Source organism: Microcebus murinus, chromosome 18 (assembly GCF_040939455.1).
Source record: "Microcebus murinus isolate Inina chromosome 18, M.murinus_Inina_mat1.0, whole genome shotgun sequence".
Lineage (NCBI taxonomy): Eukaryota > Metazoa > Chordata > Mammalia > Primates > Cheirogaleidae > Microcebus > Microcebus murinus.
Genome location: NC_134121.1, coordinates 24635140 through 24655420, shown reverse-complemented (window position 1 = coordinate 24655420; position 20281 = coordinate 24635140). Strand labels below are relative to the sequence as shown.

At 55.0% G+C, this 20281-nt stretch overlaps 3 protein-coding genes across 4 annotated transcripts in view; 1 reads left to right on the top strand and 2 right to left on the bottom strand.

The window, feature by feature from the left end:
* MYO1D (myosin ID) overlaps positions 1-5445 on the top strand; it is a 342717-nt gene extending 337272 nt beyond the window's left edge. For both annotated transcript variants that reach the window (XM_012735561.3, XM_075994358.1), the window contains exon 22: positions 3276-5445. In XM_012735561.3, the coding sequence (XP_012591015.1) occupies positions 3276-3432 (157 nt within the window). In that variant the 3' untranslated portion in view covers positions 3433-5445. The remainder of the gene's footprint in view (positions 1-3275) is intronic.
* A 1379-nt stretch (positions 5446-6824) lies between these two features.
* CDK5R1 (cyclin dependent kinase 5 regulatory subunit 1) lies at positions 6825-11001 on the bottom strand. The gene is made up of 2 exons (XM_012735694.3): positions 10885-11001; positions 6825-10590 (listed from the first exon to the last, which is right to left on the bottom strand). The coding sequence occupies exon 2, from the start codon at positions 10450-10452 to the stop codon at positions 9532-9534; it is 921 nt and encodes a 306-aa protein (XP_012591148.1). The 5' UTR covers positions 10453-10590; positions 10885-11001; the 3' UTR covers positions 6825-9531.
* Positions 11002-15570: 4569 nt separating this feature from the next.
* Positions 15571-20281, bottom strand: part of PSMD11 (proteasome 26S subunit, non-ATPase 11) — a 30982-nt gene continuing 26271 nt past the window's right edge. Inside the window, exons 10-14 of the mRNA XM_012736109.3 lie at positions 18552-18677; positions 17952-17987; positions 17650-17701; positions 17222-17364; positions 15571-17101 (exon numbers count right to left, since the gene is read on the bottom strand). Of these exons, the coding sequence (XP_012591563.1) occupies positions 17222-17364; positions 17650-17701; positions 17952-17987; positions 18552-18677 (357 nt within the window). The 3' untranslated portion in view covers positions 15571-17101. The remainder of the gene's footprint in view (positions 17102-17221; positions 17365-17649; positions 17702-17951; positions 17988-18551; positions 18678-20281) is intronic.

The following is a 20281-nucleotide window of genomic DNA, read 5'->3' as shown; positions in this document are numbered from 1 at the left end:
CCCAGACTGGAACCCCCGCGAGGACAGTCACCTGCCCAGGCTCAGGAGAGCCCCTCTCTCTGGCTGCAAACTGGTTTCTGTATTTCCAGTTGCCTGCCGGAGTGAGCGCGTGGAGGGCAGATGGCTGGACTGATGAGTGGGTGAAATTATTTGTTCCATTTTCCTTCACCTGTAAAGAATGTGTTCATTATGCACATTTGCCAGTGGAAAAAGGCAGACACTCACGGAGGTTTGAGCGACTTGGACAAGGTCATGAAGCCAGTCAGCCGGCAGAGCCAGGACAGAATCCAGCCTCCCGCCCTGTGCCCCTGCTCTTGTGTTAAGACCTCAGAGGAATCAGGAGAGATCTCGAGTGGGCTTAGAAAACTCCACGCAGAAGTCCCGGGGGGAGTGTGGGGACCCCCACTAAGTGCCACCTCTTCTTTCCTAACGTATGTCTGATTGGCTCTCGTTCAGCTGAGGGAATTAGACGTTTGCCACAGGCCAACACCTGTGGTGCAGGACAGAGGGCAGGCTCGGACACGCGGCTGAGAGAGATGGTGGCGGGCCCGCTGGCACATGTGGGTACCTTGGGAGTCTCCCGCCACCCTGGGCTCCTCCACCCGGAGAGAAGGGTTAATAGGACACTCGTGCCACCAAGCCCTGCGGGCTGGGCCTGTGCATGGAGTGCCAGGGAGCCAGCACTGCCCGTGGGAAGGAGAGGACAAACAACCGGCCGTCCTAGGACAGTACACACCACCAGGGAGGGGACCCGGCAGCTGCAGGGCTGGCACAGGAGAGCTGGCACAGGGAAAGGGAAGGGGCCCAGAGCTCTTCACTTCTGCAGTGCAGAAGAATCCAGAGAACCCAGCACCCAACTCCTGCTTTGCTCCTTCTCACTCAAGGGGAGCCTTCCTTTCAGCAGTTGGTGGCCTTGGGGAGGGAGCAGAGCCGGCCTCAAGTCCACGCCGTGTTGACTGTGTGTTATCTGCTTGGACCTTCCGGAGCACGGTTCTGCTCTTCCCGCTGCTGGAAGCTCCTGAGGAAGGGACTGTTCCTCCTCCTCCTGCTGCGTCTCCTGCCAGCTTCCTCCCCCGGCCAGCACGGACTCCAGCACGCACTCACGGACTGGGCCGGTGGCGCAGGGGCAGGGAGAGGAGCTTGCAGCCCGGCCCGCCGTGGGGAGAAAGATCTGGAGCAGTGGCCCTCTGCTGCTTGCTTTATCCTGCAGTCCCCAGAGGGCTCCACCGCTGCTGTTTGCTCCTCTGTCCCACCAGCCCGAGCCCTTGGGTCCAGCCTGCAGGACAGGCGCTGGGGACACACAGGCCCAAACGCCGGGCAGGGCGGAGGCAGCGCCACTCCGGGCCCTGAGTGAGCTGAGTCCCAGGCCCGGAAGGGGACCGCAGCCAGGGTCCCACATGAACACAGGAGCAGGAGGGTGAGTGCGGCTGATGCTTCCCATTTTCTCTCTTTCTGTTAGTTTTTCCAAGCTGACTTGGAATGTGGCCCATTTAGAGCCCATTCCCTAAGACTCTGCGTCACCAGGCGATTCTAGAACCCGCTGTGAGCGCGTCACCATGCCAGGCTCCACGGGAGAAGGGGCAGGATAGAGCCCGGACTCCCAGCACTGTGCGAGGGGAGGGCTCCGTGAGGCTCTGCCAGGTCAGGAGAGAGACTCTGCCGGGAGGCTCCCAGAGGACGTGAGTCCAGCAGGGACGGACCCAAAGGCCATACCAGGTTGACAGAAGGGAGGCAGGGAGGCCGCCCGAGCCTGGCCCTGGGATGAGGCCAGACGAGAGCTGTAGGCAGGGGCTGCGTGTCTGCCTCCCCGTCGAGCAGCCCGGGCTCCTGCAGGAACGAAGAGGGCCTGAGTCACTGCCTCTGATGGACTCTGCTATTTTTATGTGCAAGTCCGCGTAAAAATAGCTGTCTAAGCCAAGGTTTTAGCTGCCACTGACCAGACATTAAGTATTAGATACCTAATGCCCACAAGCAATAACGGCGGGCCTCTTCCTATGTCCATTTCCCACCTCTCCAGCAAGGTCAATGAGAAAGCAGCTACGAGAAGGGCCTCTAAGAACACTTCAAATTACTTCCCAAACGTTGGGGCCTGCTGCGGGCTGTGCCCACGAATGTCCGCGGGAAGCACGCCTGGGTCGGGTGCTGTAGTGGAGCCCACGTGTTCTCAGCACGCAGACCCCGTGCAGCCACTGCACGCTGGGCCCCTTCCAGCAGCACGTGCAGCCTGCCGAGCGGCCTCAGCGTCCGGGCGGTGGGGCCTCCAGGCCAGCCAGGGCTTAGAAAGTGCCTCACACTCCCATCGGCCCCACGAACGCCGGTCTGTCTGGGCAGAAGCCCAAGGTGTGCCGGCCTCGGCCCTGCCCCTGCCCTGCATGTGGACACGGCTGCTTGGCATTCGTGCTCAGTGCTGAGAGCGACATTAGCCCAGCGATTCCAGCAGAGTGTTCAAGGGGACCCGGCCTGTCCACGCCCCAAACACAGAGCGACTGATGGAGGAAGCCCCAGGGCGTAGGCAGGTGGAGCAGAGCCAGCCCATCCTGCAGCCACCAGGCCTTCCTCCTTTCTCCTCTCCCACCCAGCTCCAAGAAAGCTGGCGAGGCACACGCCAGGGCACGGCGCGTGGGACTGCGAGGGCGCGTGTGAGCAGACGTTAGGTGCCAGCCTATTTCCACAAGCTTCTCAGCGTTTAAGATAAGCAGCAGCTTCTCAAGGGCGCTCAGCGCGGTGTGGGGAGCTGGAGGACAGGTTCGTTTCTACTCCGCAGGTAGAGCGGCAGGGACCGCGTGAGCGCCCACCGCACGGCTCCCCGGGGCTGCCAAGTGGGAGCCCCGCCGGCCGACCTGTGGGTTCCACGGCTGCCAGCATGGTGGGGACCGCCCGAGGCGGCTGGACTCGTGTAGACAGTTCCCTTACCAGGGAGAGGAGGGGGTCTCCATTATCCCTGCGCGGAGGCCCCCAGGCCTCCCCACAGCCCATAAGTGGTCACAAGTCAAGGCCTGGCCCCGGGACACCTGAAGCTCCAGGGACTCAGCTCGTGGCCTCAGCCAGACCTGGTGGCTTGTGGTCCAACCCGACGTCCGTCCTCATCCTGCTCGGTGCTGGGTGCCGAGCGCGAGGATGTCAGGACATCGGTCCCTGCTGCTTTGCGCCGTCTCTCCGCGCCTCGCCCTCCTGGGCGCCTGTGAAGAAAGCACGGGACTCAGGGCCGGGTGCCCTGCGGCAACTCTAAGCCGCCTGCTAACTGCCCCTCTGGTCTCTGTCTTTGGTTCTTTCAGTGAGAAGCGCCACCTTCAAGTGAACGTCACCAACCCGGTGCAGTGCAGCCTGCACGGGAAGAAGTGCACCGTCTCCGTGGAGACCCGGCTCAACCAGCCGCAGCCCGACTTCACCAAGAACCGCTCAGGCTTCATCCTCAGCGTGCCCGGGAACTGAGGCCGCCGCGGGAGGCCTGGCCCCGAGCCCGTGGCCTGGGCCGGGTCAGACTGCGGCCACCCGCTCGTCCCGCTAGAGAGCAGCTGGCCAGCGCCGGCGCCGGGCAGGAGCCTCTTCCCCTTCTCTGAGGCCGTTGTGCCGTGAGGTTTCTTCCCGGCTTTCTGCCTTTGGTATCCTCCTTCCTCTGTCCTGACTTTCCACGGTCCCTGCTCAAATAAACCAAAGACCCCGGTGCCCCACCCCAGACCCCGGGCTCGCAGCCAGACCACGCCCGCCTCAGAGGCAGCGGGACGGTGCCTTAGTCGCTGCAGGTGTCCTGGAACGGCCGGGCCAGGTCAGCACACCTCGAGCCAGTGACCAGCTGCTGACCCCTGCAAATGGGCAGGCGGGGACAGCCTTAGGACGCAGCTTCCCAGCCAAAGACGTGCTCCCTTGGGGTGTCGGGGAGACCTGGTGGATGTGAGCTGGGGGCGCAGCCCTGCACTCTCCGTGACCCCACCTGCCACCCCTGCCCCCAGGGTGACCCAGCCCTCAGGACCCGGCTCAGGGAGGCTCGTCTCAGAGCTTAGCAGACTCCCCCACCCCACCCCCAGCAGCCAGCCAAAGCCCCCAGGTGAGCAGGGACACCTGCAGAGCCCGCCCCTCAGCCAGCAGTGATGCCCAGCCTGCCCCTGCCCGCGCCCGGCATCGTCTCACCTAACCCACAGCCATGGCCGTGGCCATCTCACACTTATTTTTGCAGTTTGCAGGGCTGCTAATCAGATATCTGCTGTCACCACACTTGTGTCAAGAATCCTAATGAGAAAATGGAGCTGCCGGGTGAGGGGAGCACGCAGGGCTGGCAGCTTTCCCTTTCTAACACCTCGCAGCTCCCCCACCGAGAACTAGGACAGGGCGGGGCACACAGGAGCCACAGGAAGCCGAGCAACAGAGATGGCGTGGGGTCCTGGCACTGCAGGCCAGGCCAGGACGCCGCCCCCAGCGCCCCACGCAGCCCCTGTCGGGGCTGGGCCCGTGGACCCCTTGCCACCAAGCACATGCGCTCCAGAGGCCTCGCTGAGCCCACCTCCTCCCCAGCCCCAGCTGCCCACCATGCTGTGCCCGGCCCAGGCCTCCCGGCGGGAGCCTTGAAGGAAAAGGGGCTCAGAACCAAGCCCGAGTTGTGAGGGCTGTGGGTGAGCCCGTGCCTCAGGAGGAGCAGGCAGGGATGCGACAGAGGGGCGTACGGAAGTCATCTTCACCTTCTGCCGCAGACACTGCCCCCCCCACCCGGCAGACCCCAGTGCCTGTGTGCAGGCCCCGCGCCTCACCCAGGGAGGCGCCTGCAGCCTGGTCCCGTGCCCACCCCCACCCCTGCTTCCCAGGGCTTGCAGACATTTGCACTGTGTGCAACTCGCAACAAAGAATCCTGCTGGCATCCTGTCCTTGGGAGCCCTGTCTGCAGGCGCAGAGGTGCCACCCGCCAGGTCTAGCAACGCTCATAGCTTTGCCAATTGCCAGTAGACACTAGTGGAACCATCTAACTGGAACTTCACCTCTCCTTTCCACGTATTTCCCCAAACTTGTTGCTTTACACTAGACACATGCAAATGTATGTTTCAAACACACCAAAATGGATCATGCCAAATGAGTTGCCTGTCGGAGGCTGGGGAAGAGGAGGGTTTGGGTTTGGTCCTTCCCAGCCCCTTGGATGTTGCCTCCAGCCCTTAGCCCCAGCGCCAGGGCCTCCCGGCCAAGGCCACAGGCCAAGCACTTTTTTATGATCTACCAGAAGCCACGGTGTGTGGCCACTGCAAAGGGATCGGGGATTTAGGGAGTGATGGTGGCGACTGGGTCCAGGGTGCTGAGGGAAAGGAAGAGGACACGGTGATTGTACACGATGAAGTGTTTCTCCTGATTTAATTAAATGCAATTTTATGGTTTGGTGCGTATATTCCTATTTTCCATTAAATTAACTTTATTTCTAAAGCATATTTTGATTTATCATCGAGAGCAATAAAGCATTAAATCTTATTTTTAAAGGTGTTCGCTCTACTTTTCTGTCACTGAAAACTACAATTGTGAGCTTTTCATTTATGTAACATCAACTGTTACCCCAGAGGATGGGAGAATTAAGTACAAATAATGTAAAATGGAGGCTCGTTTGCCTGAGGCTTTTGAACAAAAATATTAGTGACCGAGAAGCCGGCGGTGAGGGGGGCAGGAGGGGCGAAGGCAGTGGAGGCCCAGCGCTTCCCTCCGCCGCCTGGAGGCCTGGCCGCTCAGGCTGCTGTGGGAGCGCATGCTGACTGACCTTACAGCAGGTGGGGACCAAGGAAGGGCTCAGAGCCCCCCCAGCAGGGGACAGGTGCGTGGTCTGAGTGAAAGGGGCTGGGGAGGGGAAATGTGGGGGAGGCAGGACCAGAGACAGAGAAAGCAGGAAGCTGCTGGGGGGAGGGACTGGGGGGCGGCAGGGCCCTGCAGCCACAGGGTGCTTCTCGGTCACTGGCAGAAAAGAACATGCAGTGGCGGCTTCCGTGACCCAGACCAAGAGAGTGCTTTGAGAAATGCAAAGGCCCTGATCACAAGACTAACAGCTTCCAAGCCACAACCTGAGCACAATGGCCTTCCTGGTACCCAGGGACGGCTCTGGGTCTCCAGGCTGCAGGGCTGGGAAGGGCCAGTCGGGACACCTGTCCACCTGTTGGCAGGGAGCGCCGACCACAGCCAGGCCCAGGGACACATGGGAGTCCAAGGCCGGGAGCCCTGCAGGACCCACTCGGCCAGCTCTCACCATGCCATGCTTGGCCTGGCCCTCCTTGGCTGGGGGCTCCAGTCACCCGGCTCCACCAAAGGAGCCTGCCCCCACCCTGTCTGGGCGCTAAACCAAAGCTGACTTAAACTGTGCTGCTTCCTTTTTCTTTTTTTTCTGAGACAGAGTCTCACTCTGTTGCCCAGGCTAGAGTGAGTGCCGTGGCGTCAGCCTAGCTCACAGCAACCTCAAACTCCTGGGCTCAAGCAATCCTCCTGCCTCAGCCTCCCGAGTAGCTGGGACTACAGGCATGCGCCACCATGCCTGGCTAATTTTTTCTATATATATTAGTTGGCCAATTAATTTCTATTTATAGAAGAGACGGGGTCTCGCTCTTGCTCAGGCTGGTTTTGAACTCTTGACCTCGAGCAATCCGCCCGCCTTGGCCTCCCAGAGTGCTAGGATTACAGGCGTGAGCCACCTCGCCCAGCCGTGCTTCTTCCTTAATCACATTAGTGTGCTAAGCCCTTTCCCCCAACTCTGTCCCTCTCCCCTCCCCCTTATATAACACAAATCCAATTAGGTTCTGAGTGCATGACTCATTTATTATAGGGGCCCCAGCCTGCTCACAAATGATGGGCCCACAAAAAGACATAATGGATGGTCAGTGCATTTTATTGAATCAGCACAGTACAAAAATAAATAAAAATAAGGGAAGGGGAATTAAATTACAGCCAAACTGAGCTTCATGACTTTGTCAGATTATAAACCACACATACTCACACACTACACATACATACAAAATGAGACAAATATAAATTAATATTAACAATACCCACAGTTTGGTCAAAGAATAGCTACAGAAGAAATTGCACTAAAAAAACCAACAAACAGCACACATGTGTAATTAGCAGTTTCAAATATACAGCTATGAATAATTCTGAGTGAAAAAAATGGCACATTTTCTTTTCATTGCAAGTTTTAACAACTGTTGGAACAGAACTAAATTCTAATAACTGCATGGAAAGGATATATCAACCCTTCAGGTTTACAATTAAAAGAGAAAAACCAAATCCTGAACTATTATTCCTGTGGCTTGTTCTGTGCATGGGTGTAATTTTCACAGCCATCTGTTCTAAGATTATTTTTCTTAAGACACAAAATGCTCCTGGTTTGCATGCACAATATCACTGGAAAAGCAACAATTAAAGAATAACGGTTTTTTTGTAGATTAGTTTTTGTGTTTTTTTTTGTTGTTGTTCTAAAAGTAGTCTTCATAGCAGCATGTCACATGGGTTCGTTGCTTGCACACTCAAGTATATCAGTTGTTCCTTTACACAATACCGATGACCAGTGCAAGGGGAGAGAGGAGACACGACAGGCTTCACACTGCGGGCGGGGACCAGAGAGCTGTTTCCTTAAGTCCCCAACGACTCCTGAAAGGTGCACCTCTTCCAAAAAATTAAAAAAAAAAAAAATACGGAGAAAGAGAAGGAAACAGACACAAAACTGGAATCCCGTGGCTGCAACTTAACCGCACAGCTCCAGGCCAGGTCCAGCCAGCCAAAGGTGACTACAAACATGCGCCCTCCTCCTGGGACTTGGCGCCGACCCTCCCTCTTCCAAGCCACCAGGGGTCTCCCACCTCAGGTCGCAGGCGAGTGGCAGCAGGATCAGCAGCCTGTGTGGAAACCGGCAGAGAGGAGGTGACCCGACAGTCCCAGGATCGCCTGAGCTGGCCCTCCAAGGTCAGGCAGCCAAGCAGGCCTCTTCCCCACCTCTGGAAACAGCACGGGCCGGAAGGTTCTGCTCCAGGCCTCTGGAATCCGGCCCTCAATTTCACAGCTTTCTCTTTTGTATGTGAATATCAGTAGTGCTTGTGCTGACATCGGCAGCCACCTGGAGCCTAATCCTATGTCAAATGACACTCTGCCCCCCAGTCCCGCATCCCAGCCCTGCTCGGGGGGCCTGGGGCTAGAAGACAGAATCCTCTGTGGCGTCCTCACGTTGGCCTTTGTTCTCCAAAGCCGTAGCCGCGGACCGCGGAAGAACATGTGCTCCCTTCTCTTGGTCCTCTCCCAAGTCCCAAGCCACCAAATGTGGGAGAATTAGAAAGAAAATTGACAAAGTACACACCGTGTGTTTTTACAGCCACTAGGGTACGGTAGGAACCAAAACCAGCAGCTGCAGATGATCAGCTGTAGAATCAGCAGGCTTCCAAAGCAATCGGGAGTTGCACTCCCACCTTTTAATTGTCTCCAAGATCCAGCTGTCTCGCTGGCTTTGCGAGGCCAGGCTCCCTCTCCAGAAGAAACTGAACTGTTTGGAAACAGCTTTAAATTAATGGGTGGGGGTGGGGGTGGGGGTACACCATTACCACATCACCCCAATCCCTGACATCACCTCCCCCACCCCCGGCTCTGCAGGACAAATGTCATGTGCACCAGCAAGAGGCCTCAGCCCTTAGGTGGGCATTGGCTTGGTCTCAGGCACGGCACCACCCCACACACACACCTGCCCAGAAGGCAGGCTGTTGCTGACTGGCACCTGCAGATGTCCCATCATTTGCCACAGGGTGACTATACTGCAATATCCAAACGAAAAATTCTCCCAGGAAAGGAGCTGTCCCCAGCGTCACCCCACCCCTTTAGCTGGGACCCAAAATGAGAGAATTTAATGAGTCAAACCAGCTCATTAGCCAACACTACCAACACGGCTGGGAGCAGCAGGCAAGGGGGAGGGGGTGAGTTCCATTTCTCCACTAAAGGAAAATTCCTTCTCCCTAAAAAAGCAAACAGCAAGCCAGGACCATGCATGGTCAAAAGACCAGACACAATCTTTGCACTAGGCTGGCTTTGCCTCGCCTCGACTGAAGACGTCCCAGGCCATCGGGACCTTGCCTCCCAATCCCACCTGTGGCTCAGTCCGGGCGGCTGGCTCCAGGAGCCTCTGGGAGAGTGACCGACCCAAAGCTGAAGCCGGAAAAGGGCCTCCATGCAGAAACCTCAGTCCTTCCCCGGGCCAAGCAGCCCGAGGCCCCGCTGTAGCCCCTCCAGGGGCAGCAGCAGCCTTGCCCACCCCGGATCCAGCAAGGGCGCAGGCCACGGGCACATCAGTCGTTCCCCCAAGTGAGAGGTCAGTGGCCTCGGTGGTTCTGAATGCGTCTTCTGGGTTTTGCACAAGGTCTGTGAGTTCAAAAGTGCCCAGAGTTCTTGACAGGGCTGAAAAAAACCCCAAGGAGATTAACGTGGGTGTGGAGAGGCCCTTGGTGGCTTTGCTAGACACATACTGTACACAAAACTGATCTGTTTAATAATAAATTTTTAAAAATGCATTGAATCCTTGAGCCATGGCGCGGGCTACAGGGCTCACCGATCCAGCCCTAGAAGGAGCCGCTTCTTGTCCTCCTGGCCGCTCTCATTCTTCAGGTCGGAGAACACCTGTGTGAAGTAGTGCGGGTCCGCGTTGATCTGCAGCATCTTGGAGCTCATGAGGTTGATGACAGAGAGGCAACGGTCCCAAAAGGCCTCCTTGCAGCTCTCCACCAGGAAGGGCTTGAGCGGGTAAGAGATCTCGTTGCCCATGTAGGAGTAGGAGAGGTACAGGCAGGTGAGCAGGACGGCCTGGAGCTCGTGGTCGGAGCCCACCTCGGAGGAGATAACATCCCTGCAGAGCATGTAGAGGAAGACCACGTTGGCCGGCGTGATGAAGCCCTGGTCCTGCCAGCCCTGCAGAAGCAACGAGCGGTCCACACTGCGCAGCCAGAGCACGGGGTCCGTGGGGGACAGGTGCTTCAGGCGGTAGCACCGGCGGCAGAGAAACTCGCCCAGGCAACGCAGCAGCTCGCTGGTGGACGCCTGGACGATGACCCGTTTGGGTGTCCCTGCGGAGGTGACGGCGGGGTGCGGGGCCTTCTTGACCGAGGAGACCCCGGTCTGGGAGCCCGAGAGCTGGCTGGCCGGGGGTGCGGGCGGCTGGGCCGGTGGAGGCTGGGCGAATGTGGACAGGTTGGCGCACGACAGCGACTTCTTCAGGTTCTCATTGTTGAGGTGCGTGATGTTGTTCTGGTAGCTGCTGTTGGGCTGCACCTTCTTGGAGTTCTTCTTCTTGGCCGACACGGCCACGATCCTCTTCCAAGGCAGCACGGAAATGATGGAGTGCCGCTTCAGGTTCTTGTCCTTGGCGTTCTTGCTGTTCTGCACGGCCGTGTAGTGGCCCACCGTGGCCGCGCCATCCTCAAACAGCGTGGCCTTCCGGTAGCTGGGGGACAGCGACAGCACCGTGCCCATGGTGCCTGTGCGCGCCGGGCGGGGGCCCGCGCCCCTGCGCGCCCAGCCTGCCGGCCGGAGGGGGAAACCGGCTCACCGAGGCTGCGGCGGCCCGGGGAGGAGGCGGGGGCGCTCCCGGGACGCGTGCTGCCCTCGGATCTGCGTGGAAAACAAGATGGTTCTCAGCACAGGCGGGGCTCCGCGCCGCGCCCCTCGCCCGTCGCCCCTCGCCCCGCACCCGCGCGGCCCTTCCCGGGCTCCGGCCCCGCCCGCGCCCCGCAGCCCCGCCGCCGCCACTGCAGCACCCGCCCGCCGCCGCCCTGCGTCCCGCGGCGCAGCCCGGAGGGGCCGGATGCTGGCAGAGCCTGCGGGGACCCCCGCCGCGACGCCCCGCGCGGCCCCGACCCCCGTCCCCGCCCGCGGACAGCGGACGGCCGCCCGGCGCAGCCTTACCCGGCAGGCGGCGGCTCCTGCGCTCCGCGCCCTCCGCAATGCGCGCCGCGCTCGGCCGCCGCGGTCCCGGCGCTCGGCGGCGCTCGGCGGGGCTCGGCGGGGCTCGGCGGGGCTCGCGCGCGGCGGCGGCTCCGAGCTTCTGTCCAAGGTTCTGCAGGCGCGGCCCCGCCCCCGCCCGCCCGCGCCGCCGCGCTCCCGCCCCGCCCCCGGCGCGCACCCCGGCGCCCGCCCTCGCGGGCACGCGCGCGGCGGCCTGCCCTCGCCGGGAAGCCGCGTCCTCAGCGCGAGCCGCGCGCCGTGCGGGTGGGACGCGGCGGGAGGCGCCTCTACGCGCCGCGCGCCATCTGCCAGCCCGACCCGGCGGCGGCGGCGGGTGCACGCGGCCCGGTCCGCCCCGCCCTCGGTGCCGCCCCTCCCGCACAGCTCGCCGCCCGCCCGCGACACCGCCCAGCAGCAGCCCGGCCGCCGACCGTCGCGGCGCCGGCGCAGCCCAGCTCAGCCCGCGGGGCCGGGGCCGCGCCGGGGAAGGAGGGGCCGAGCGCCGACCCCGCCCGCGCCCCGCCCAGACACGTGCTGCCTTTGTTCCCGCCGCGGCTCCCGCAGCCGCCGGCCGCGGGGGCGCTCTCAGCCGCGCGCGCGCCTGGCCACGGCGGCCTGCGGCTGCCGCCCGGCCGCGTGAGAAGCCCCGCACCGAGGCCTGGCGCCCAGCTCCCTCCTTCCGTTTGACAGCCGCGTCCCCGGGAAAGAGGCCAGGGAACGCGGGGAAGAAGGCCCTGGGCGGGCAGAGGCGACGCCTTTACTGAGCCGCCGGAGCGCCCCGTGCATCCCGAGTGGACAGGCCATTCGGTTCCAGTGCCATCCCCTCCGGTCCCCTCATCCCGGGTAAATGCCGCGGCCCAGGCAGGTCTCAGCAGTCCAGGCCAGAGAGGCCGGGCGGTTCTGGCCACTCCGCAGAGTGGCTGGCTTTCCGCGCCACACCTGGTACAGGGCTTGAGGCCAGAGGAGCCAATCCTGAGCCCATCACAAATAGGACCTCGAAATTTCCATGCACCCGTTTATCTGTTATATTAAAATTGAAGCAACTGGACTGCCAGCCAGCCTTCTGACCCTCTGATTTAAATCATTCTCATTTTCTAAAAATGTTTAATTTGAAAACTGGATGCTGGTAAAATTGAGCAAAATTCTGGTTCTGGATAAGAACTTCTATTACAGACATGAATCCAGATCCTTCACAAAGGCCACTGTTCACTTATTATTTTATTTTACTTTGGTTTTAAAGACTGATTCAAATCTGACCACGAACCTAGGAAACAGGAGACCCAACCATATCTTAATTCAGATTATCGCCTCTGGACCTAGAGATGGGGGAGTGGTGCTCCGAAGAAGAGGATAAGAGGATTAACACCCAATTTCCTGACCACTGCAGCACTCTAGGCTGCCAACCTGTGCCACCTCTGCCAACTGCCCTGGGCGGGTAAAAGGAATCTGTTATCATTCAGAACAATGCTGCCATCAAGGTAGTGCTAGATTTTAGGTACCACTCAGAGATTTCTCTGTCCATAGTGGTAACTCACAGCTGAAGGGGGTGGAAGCTGCACCGCTCTGTACCCAGAGGGCTACTCCTTCCCTGGCCCTTCGGAATGTCCACAGCAGCTAGTATGGTAACTTGGAAGGTGAAGACAGGCTCTTGGCTCAACGTGCCCCATGTTCCTCAGTGCACAGCCCTACCTGCTCTTCACAGGGAGCTGTCCTCAACCCTCCTTTCCCTTACAGTAAGAGGCTTGAAGTTGGGACTCTCAGGTCCCCTGGCTCAATGTCTCCCTCTCACAGGCAAAGCTGAACCCCAGCCTCTCTTCCCCCTAGTAGACAGGATCAGCTCGAGTTGCTCCATGTCCACAATGCCTTTTCTGTGTCTCATGCCCCCTTCAGGTTCTAGTGTTGAGCAAACGTTAAATTTTGCTTTCCATTTCCCAAAATATGCCCAGATCTCTAAGCCTGTAACCCATCCCTTATAAAAACCTGGGCCCACTCTTACCTATAACTGAATTCAATTCCAGCTATTCCAGTTCCCACCTCACCCCACTGTTTCCCGTATCAAAGCAGCATGTGTTTGCACAGGCCTTTTCCAGCCAGGCCACACCCCAGTGTCCTCTATCCCCTTTGTCCAGCCAGCCCTTCCCTAGCACCTTCCAAAAGAGCTCCTTGCCAGGCACAGTGGTGCGCACCTGTAGTCCCAGCAACTCAGAGGCTGAGGCAGGAGGATCACTTGAGCCCAGGAGTTCGAAGCCAGCCTGGGCAACATAGTGAGACCGTCTCTTAAATAAAATAAAAATTAAAAAAAAACTAACTCCATTCACTGCTGTGACCAGGGAAGAGGTTGTCAGGAACCCCCACCCACCAAGGCACCACACACCTCCCATCACTACTCCAACTGGGAAGCAAGTGAGAAAGGGCAGTCATGCAGCTGCCAGAAATGGTAGCATCGAGGACCCAGAAGGCAGACCCAGCTGAATGATGCAGGGCTGACTTTGCCTTCATCACAGAACTACAGGGAAGATCCCCAAATCCCACCCCCATCAATCAGCCTCTCTCTGGCTGCCTGCTGGGCGGGGCAGCTAAGGAGCAGGAGCGTCCCCTCCTCTGCATGCCCCACTTCCCACGCCATCCACCCCGAGGGAGGCCAAAGCCATGGCCAGCTACAGCTTCCAGGAGGGATCCAAATAGAGCCAGCCTGAACCCTGACTCCTGAGGAAGTATCCTTAGTTCTTACAGGGATCACAGAGCAGCACCTAGTGGCCCTTCTGGGCAGCGCAGATTACATAACTAGCACACAACAGGGCACCACAGCCTCTGCTCCCAGTGCCAGCAGCGTGTCATGAACACGTAACTCAGTCCTGGCACTGGTTAGGCTAGAGCCCAGAAGGGAGCCAAGATGAGGGCTCCCATGGCCAGCGACCCTCTCAGGTGTGCCCAGACTAGGTTCACAAGGGGGACAGGGTGTCTCAGGAAGCAAGGAAGGGCACAACTACTGTTCCTGGAGGTACAGAGCAGCACTGTCCAAGAGAAGGTAAGTGTCAGCCACAAACACAAGCCACATAGGTAATTTAATATTTAGCCACATTTAAAAAGTAAAAACAGGTGAATTTTAATAATACAGTTTATTTAACCCAATGTACCCAAAATATTTCATCCCATTTATAAAAACGTTACTGAGATATTTTATATTCTTTTTTTCACAGTAAGCCTTTGAAGTCTGGTTTCTACTTGCAGTGCATCAGTTCCAACTAGCCTCATGGTAAGGGCTCGGCCACGTGTGTCCAGCAGCTACATACAGGACAGTGCAGGTCTAGGAGTCACAGTCACTGACCAAGACCTGCAAAAGGAGCAGAGAAAAAGGCTCCTGCCTGGAGCTCCTCGGGACTGCCCTAGGTTTGGGAAACCCTCTCCCCTCTGCTCCAGCTGCAGGTCTCTGTACCTTTTAAAAGTCCTTCACAGGCCGGGTGCGGTGGCTCACGCCTGTAATCCTAGCACTCTGGAAGGCCAAGGCGGGCGAATCGTTTGAGCTCAGGAGTTTGAGACCAGCCTGAGCAAGAGCGAGACCCCCGCCCCGTCTCTACTAAAAATAGAAAGAAATTAATTGGCCAACTAAAAACATATAAAAAAAGTTAGCCAGGCATGGTGGCGCATGCCTGTAGCTACTTGGGAGGCTGAGGCAGAAGGATTGCTTGAACTCAGGAGTCTGAGGTTGCTGTGAGCTAGGCTGATGCCACGGCACTCTAGCCACGGGAACAGAGTGAGACTCTGTCTCAAAAAAAAAAAGTCCTTCACAGAAACAAAACTCTTTCTGCAAGTAGAATATACACAGAGAAAACTGCAAATGGGCCGGGCGTGGTGGCTCACGCCTGTAATCCTAGCTCTCTGGGAGGCCGAGGCGGGCGGATTGCTCGCAACCAGCCTGAGCAAGAGCGAGACCCCGTCTCTACTATAAATAGAAAGCAATTAATTGGCCAACTAATATATATATATATATATATATATAAAATTAGCCGGGCATGGTGGCGCATGCCTGTAGTCCCAGCTACTTGGGAGGCTGAGGCAGAAGGATTGCTTGAGCCAGAAGATTGAGGTTGCTGTGAGCTAGGCTGACGCCATGGCACTCACTCTAGCCTAGGCAACAACAAAGCGAGACTCTGTCTCCAAAAAAAAAAAAAAAAAAAACTGCAAATGGCTGAACTACTCACACTGGAGACAGGGCCCCCCAGGGCCACTCCAGGGGTCTAAAGCAATATGAAAATCACTACTTTTAAAGATTACAAAAAGAAACTAAACCACAAAGGAATGTCAGGACTCCAGACACTTGCACTTGCTTTACTTCATATGACCCTCACATCACAATCACCTACTAAGAAATGGGCTCCAGGGAATCTTACCTCCCAAACCTCCATGTCCTCGCTGGACCATGCTGCCTTGGGAAAACAGAGATACCTGAACTCCACTTCCAATTTCAGACCTCACAGACCAACTTTCTGACCCTACCAAATTTAGACCCCAAATTTGGCTAAAGGACTTCCATTAAGCAAATGAGATAACAGGGCTTTGGCCAGACTAGAGGGTTAGGCCATTATTGGGCTACCTGGAGCTGTTAGGGCTTGCTCAGAAGCTGTCCAGCACTCAAGAAAAGACACCTTTTGAAAAAAAAATTATTTTTATTGGAACTCATCTGAACATCAGATATACCTGGTGTTGGTTAGCAAGAACCGTTTGTACATTTGATATTGATGGTGCCAAACCAAAACAGTGACTGGACATGATGGGGAAAGATGTTAAGAACAAAAACCTGATTTTGGAGAGGAAAATAAAAGCCAGTCAGATTCAGTGAAGATGCAAAACCTGGTACAACAAAATCCTTTTACAAAATATAAATTTATTACGAAAACCTGGAAGGATAATCTGAGAAAGGTAAAGAAAGAGAAAAGGAGGCCAGCAGGAGGAGGGAGAGAGGAAAAAAGACAAAGAAATGAGAGAAGAAAATATTAAGCACAACAAAGGTGCAGAAGCTTACCTGCCCAAATGGCATTAAGCCTTGCTATGAAATCGCATCAGAAACAAAGCATGCTGACATACAGTGCTCTACCTCCCATCGGTTCGAGTTCTAAGAGGTAAATAAAGAAGCTCCCTGGAAGGGGACATGAGGTTGCTTGAAAACCCAACAAGGAAATTTTTTTTTTTTTAAAAAGAAAACCACACCCCATAGTCTCATTTCCGATGTTCACTGTTTAAAAAGGAATAAATCCATCTGACAGCAGGAGAGGAGTGGGAGAGGGAGAAGCTGATGGATTTCAGACACCCCAACTCCTCTGGAGAGGAGGAGGAAGGAAGAGACATGTGATGGTCTCCTGGCTGAGAGAGAGGAGGGGAAGGGAGGGCAATAAAAACACTGACAGTCTAATCTAGTTTACTGTGTTTAAAAAAAAAAAAAAGCCACATGCACAGCAGGCCCCCTGGGGGCTAAGGGCCCACACTGCTCCCCGTGTGGCCATGGTGGACACTAGCTCCTGGCCTTGTCCCCATTCCTTCACAGGTCAGGTCAGAGCGGAGCTGTGCAGGTGCTGCTGCTGCTGCTGCAGAGGTGACGGCGGCGGCGGGACCTTCGGCTAGTCTGCTGGAGCCAGCGTCGGAGGGGAGGGGAGGGCGGACAGGCCATGTGGCAGGGGAAAGAACACCGAAACGCCTCATTTCAAATAAAAAAGAAAACAGCAGTCTATACACAGTTGTTTGTTTTGGTTCAGTACAAACAGAATAAAAAGTCATTGCTTTTGATGGTCAGCAAACACCCAATTCTGAAGAGCAGAGGTGACGCCCAGCAGGTGGATTAGGACCCCCAGTGGTTGGCGGGGTGCCTGGCTTTGCGGCCCTCTCCCAGGAGGCAGAGAGCACAGCTTTAGGTAGTGTAAGCCTTTTTCCTTTTATTTAGAATAATCTTTTTTTTTTCTTTTTCTTTTTTTTTTAAGCAATTTCCCCACTCCCAAGTTGGGCCAGTAAAGATTACATGAAAACTGGCACACCTATTGGCTGGAATACAGATGCACCAAATGAGGATTTAAAAACTTTCCGAGCGAAAAGTAGAACAAAAAGAAAAAAGAATCTCCTAGCATTTTCCCCAAGGTTTCACTCTCCCGCCACACACACTCTCCAAAGGACCGCTACAGATCCAACTCTGCAAGAGAAGACAGAGCAGTGTCAATCGGGAAGCCGTGAGGACACCAGGAGGAGGTTTTCAGTCTCGACAGGCAGAAGACAGTGCTGCCCGGCCCTGGGTCCCGGAGCCAGCACTCACCTATGTCAGTTTCTTGGCTTTGTTGTAGAGGGAATCCACTACTTTACTCATGTTCTGAATTGTTTCCAGAGCAGCTTCGTAAGTTTTATCTACTGGGGGTTCATCGAAAATAATCAGGACACCCTCCCCCTGGTCCAAAATCCCTGCAGGAGACACAAGGACAACCCAGGTAAAACACGAGATTAGACACAAAAGCATTTGTGAAGCAGCCCGCTCCCCAGTTGTCTTTCTCCAGAAAAGAAGGGAAACAGAACTTGTCTCCCTGTTCCATTTGTACAAGTTTATTACACATTCTGATCTCAGGGAAGAGGGGCCAGGATCCCAGGGAACCATCAGGAGAAACAAAGAGAGCACCTCCTTTAAAGATAAACGTCTTCAATCATTTCATCGCCACCAGCAGCCCCCTTGCCTGTATGACTGCTACTCACCATGAAATTTCTTGTCAAGAATCATCTGTGATAATTTCCTTTCCACGTCGGCCTAAAATCAAAGCACGTGATTAAAGGGACCAGTATCCACTAGCCAGAGATCACCCCAACACGAAAGCTTTATAGAAGGCAAATGGACTGAAAACAAAACAGCAACAATGCAACGCCAGCTCTGAGGCCACATCCCCTGTTCCCCACTAAGCCTGGGAGCTTTCTAGAAAGGCCCATCAGGTACAAATGCCAGCCCCTCCATACCACGCTTTCCCCATCCTCACCCCCTGGACAGCCTCAGGACTCCTTACCTTGGAGAGTTTGATGAGACTAGATATGTGTTCAATCTAAAAGGAAAGGCAGAGAGACACCAACACTGAAAAGTTTTACTTTGGCCTCCAACAGGAAAAGGGAGGAATATGGGGAGAACTGCTGTTGAAATCCTGCTGAATGTCTCTATGGGGAAAGACTGTCCTTGGCCATGCTTAAGTCTCTTGTGCTCTGCCCATCTGCCTGCCCTTCACGGCTACAGACAATAAGCACATGCCTGTCCCTCACACTCAGTGACTACGAAAGGAGGAGACTGCACTCAGAACATGTGCAATCTTGGCTGGTCCGAAGGTAGTGAGTTATCTCACGTGATTGTTCACAGTCAGTTACAGATTGAACTCCTCATTCTACTACTTTCTCCCCTCCTCACTATTGCACTTGACTAGTCTTAAAAAAAATAAAAATTAAAAAAAAAAAAAGAACATGTGCAAATCTCACACGCCCACAAGCTGTTGGTGGTCTCTTGCCCACCAGGCACACTCTTGGAAGAAAGTTCTTATTCTGGACAAGAGTGGGAAGGTGGTGACTACAGTGAGGATGCCTAGCCAGAAACAATTATAGAGTCCCGGGAGGGTTCTTACCTGTACTCGGGAAAAAGGTTCAATGACTCGAATTAGATTCTGTTCCAATAAGTTATCATATAACTTGGCCAAGTGTGTGCTGATGATTGGGTCATCCCGGAGCTCTGCCCGGTAATCTGTCAGGGCCTGCCAAAAGACCCAGTCACAGAGATTGGCACAGAAAAGCACTTTAAATTCATGCTACTCCTAGCTTCCTAAGTAGTCTGCTGGCCCTTATAACTCCCATGGTTGAATGAATTTCTGGGATATTTGGGGAGATGACAGAAAGCAAAAGAAAAGGACCATCAAGAACTAAAAGGTGGGCCGGGCGCAGTGGCTTATGCCTGTAATCCTAGCACTCTGGGAGGCCGAGGCAGGTGGATTGTTTAAGCTCAGGAGTTTAAGACCAGCCTGAGCAAGAGCAAGACCCCATCTCTACTAAAAAAAAAAAAAAAAAAAAAAATTGAAAAAAAAATTAGCTGGACAACTAAAAATATAAGAAAAAATTAGCCAGGCATGGTGGCACATGCCTGTAGTCCCAGCTACTTGGGAGGCTGAGACAGGAAGATTGCCTAAGCCCAGGAGTTTGAGGTTGCTGATGCCATGGCACTCTAGCCCCGGCAACAGAGTGAGACTCTGTCTCAAAAGAAAAAAAAAAAAAAGAACTACAAGGTGGACTGACTATCTGACTATCTGTCTCTAAGAAAGCTTCATGCCAACAGCTCGAACCACTAATCCCTAAGAGCAGCTCAGCTGGTGAGCCAAATAACTACACAAGCATTTCTCAGCACATGTTCCACAGAATAGGATCTCCATTGAAAAAAATAATAATAATAAGATTAGATAATGGGAAATGCTGAATACCACTACTAGCTCTTGGGAGTTTTATGAGGATCAATAGCATAGTATGGCTCTGCAGGTGAGAGAAAACAAAACACCTTTCTAATTTTATTTATCCTAGTATTTCCTAAATATCTGATCACAGAACCCTTTTTCCAAGGAATTACTTAAAATAGAAGTGTCCCATCCCTATCCCAAACATTGGGATAAAATAATCTAGACTGTTTATTCATATGTGTGATTTATTTATCTTTAGTTTTGGTCTCAATATCCTAGCCACATGTCAGCTGTGCTAGAAAGTGTTAAAGGACACAGGTGAATCATGCCAAGTAAGGGACCACAGGGATTAGCAAGAACCCTCCAGGAAGATGATGAATCTTGGGGACAGTCAAGGTCATGTGGTCTAGTCTCCATCCTCACTAAGTTTTCCTTTCTGGATCTATGTTTTTCTTTTTTCTTTTTTTTACAGACAGGGTCTCGCTCAGTTGCCGATGCTAGAGTGCAGTGGCGTGATCACAGCTCACTGAAACCTCACACTCCTGGGCTTAAGTGATCCTCCCTCAGCTTCCTGAGCAGCTGGGACTATAGGTGCATGCCATCACACCCAACTATAGATTTTGTTTTTATTAAGTTAGTCATTATACTCAGACTAAGAGGAGAGAAGTTTAGAAAAGTCAAGTCCTACTTTCTAAGGCTTAGCGAAGTTTCTCTCCCTTTTAGAAACTTCCCAAAAAATAAGCAAAAGGCACAAGCATCAAAGAAAGCCTAGAACACACCATCCTGAGGAAGTTTCTTTTGGCCAAAGTGTGCACATTGAGACTTATCCAGACCTGGCCCTTTTGGAGATGAAGGTGTGAATACCTGTGACTATGCCATATGGAACAAGCACCAATCCTGGAATCAAACCCTGA

What these genes read in the sequence shown, in the direction of transcription:
- CDK5R1 (XM_012735694.3), bottom strand. Translation starts at nt 10,452, where the DNA reads ATGGGCACGGTGCTGTCGCTGTCCCCCAGCTACCGGAAGGCCACGCTG.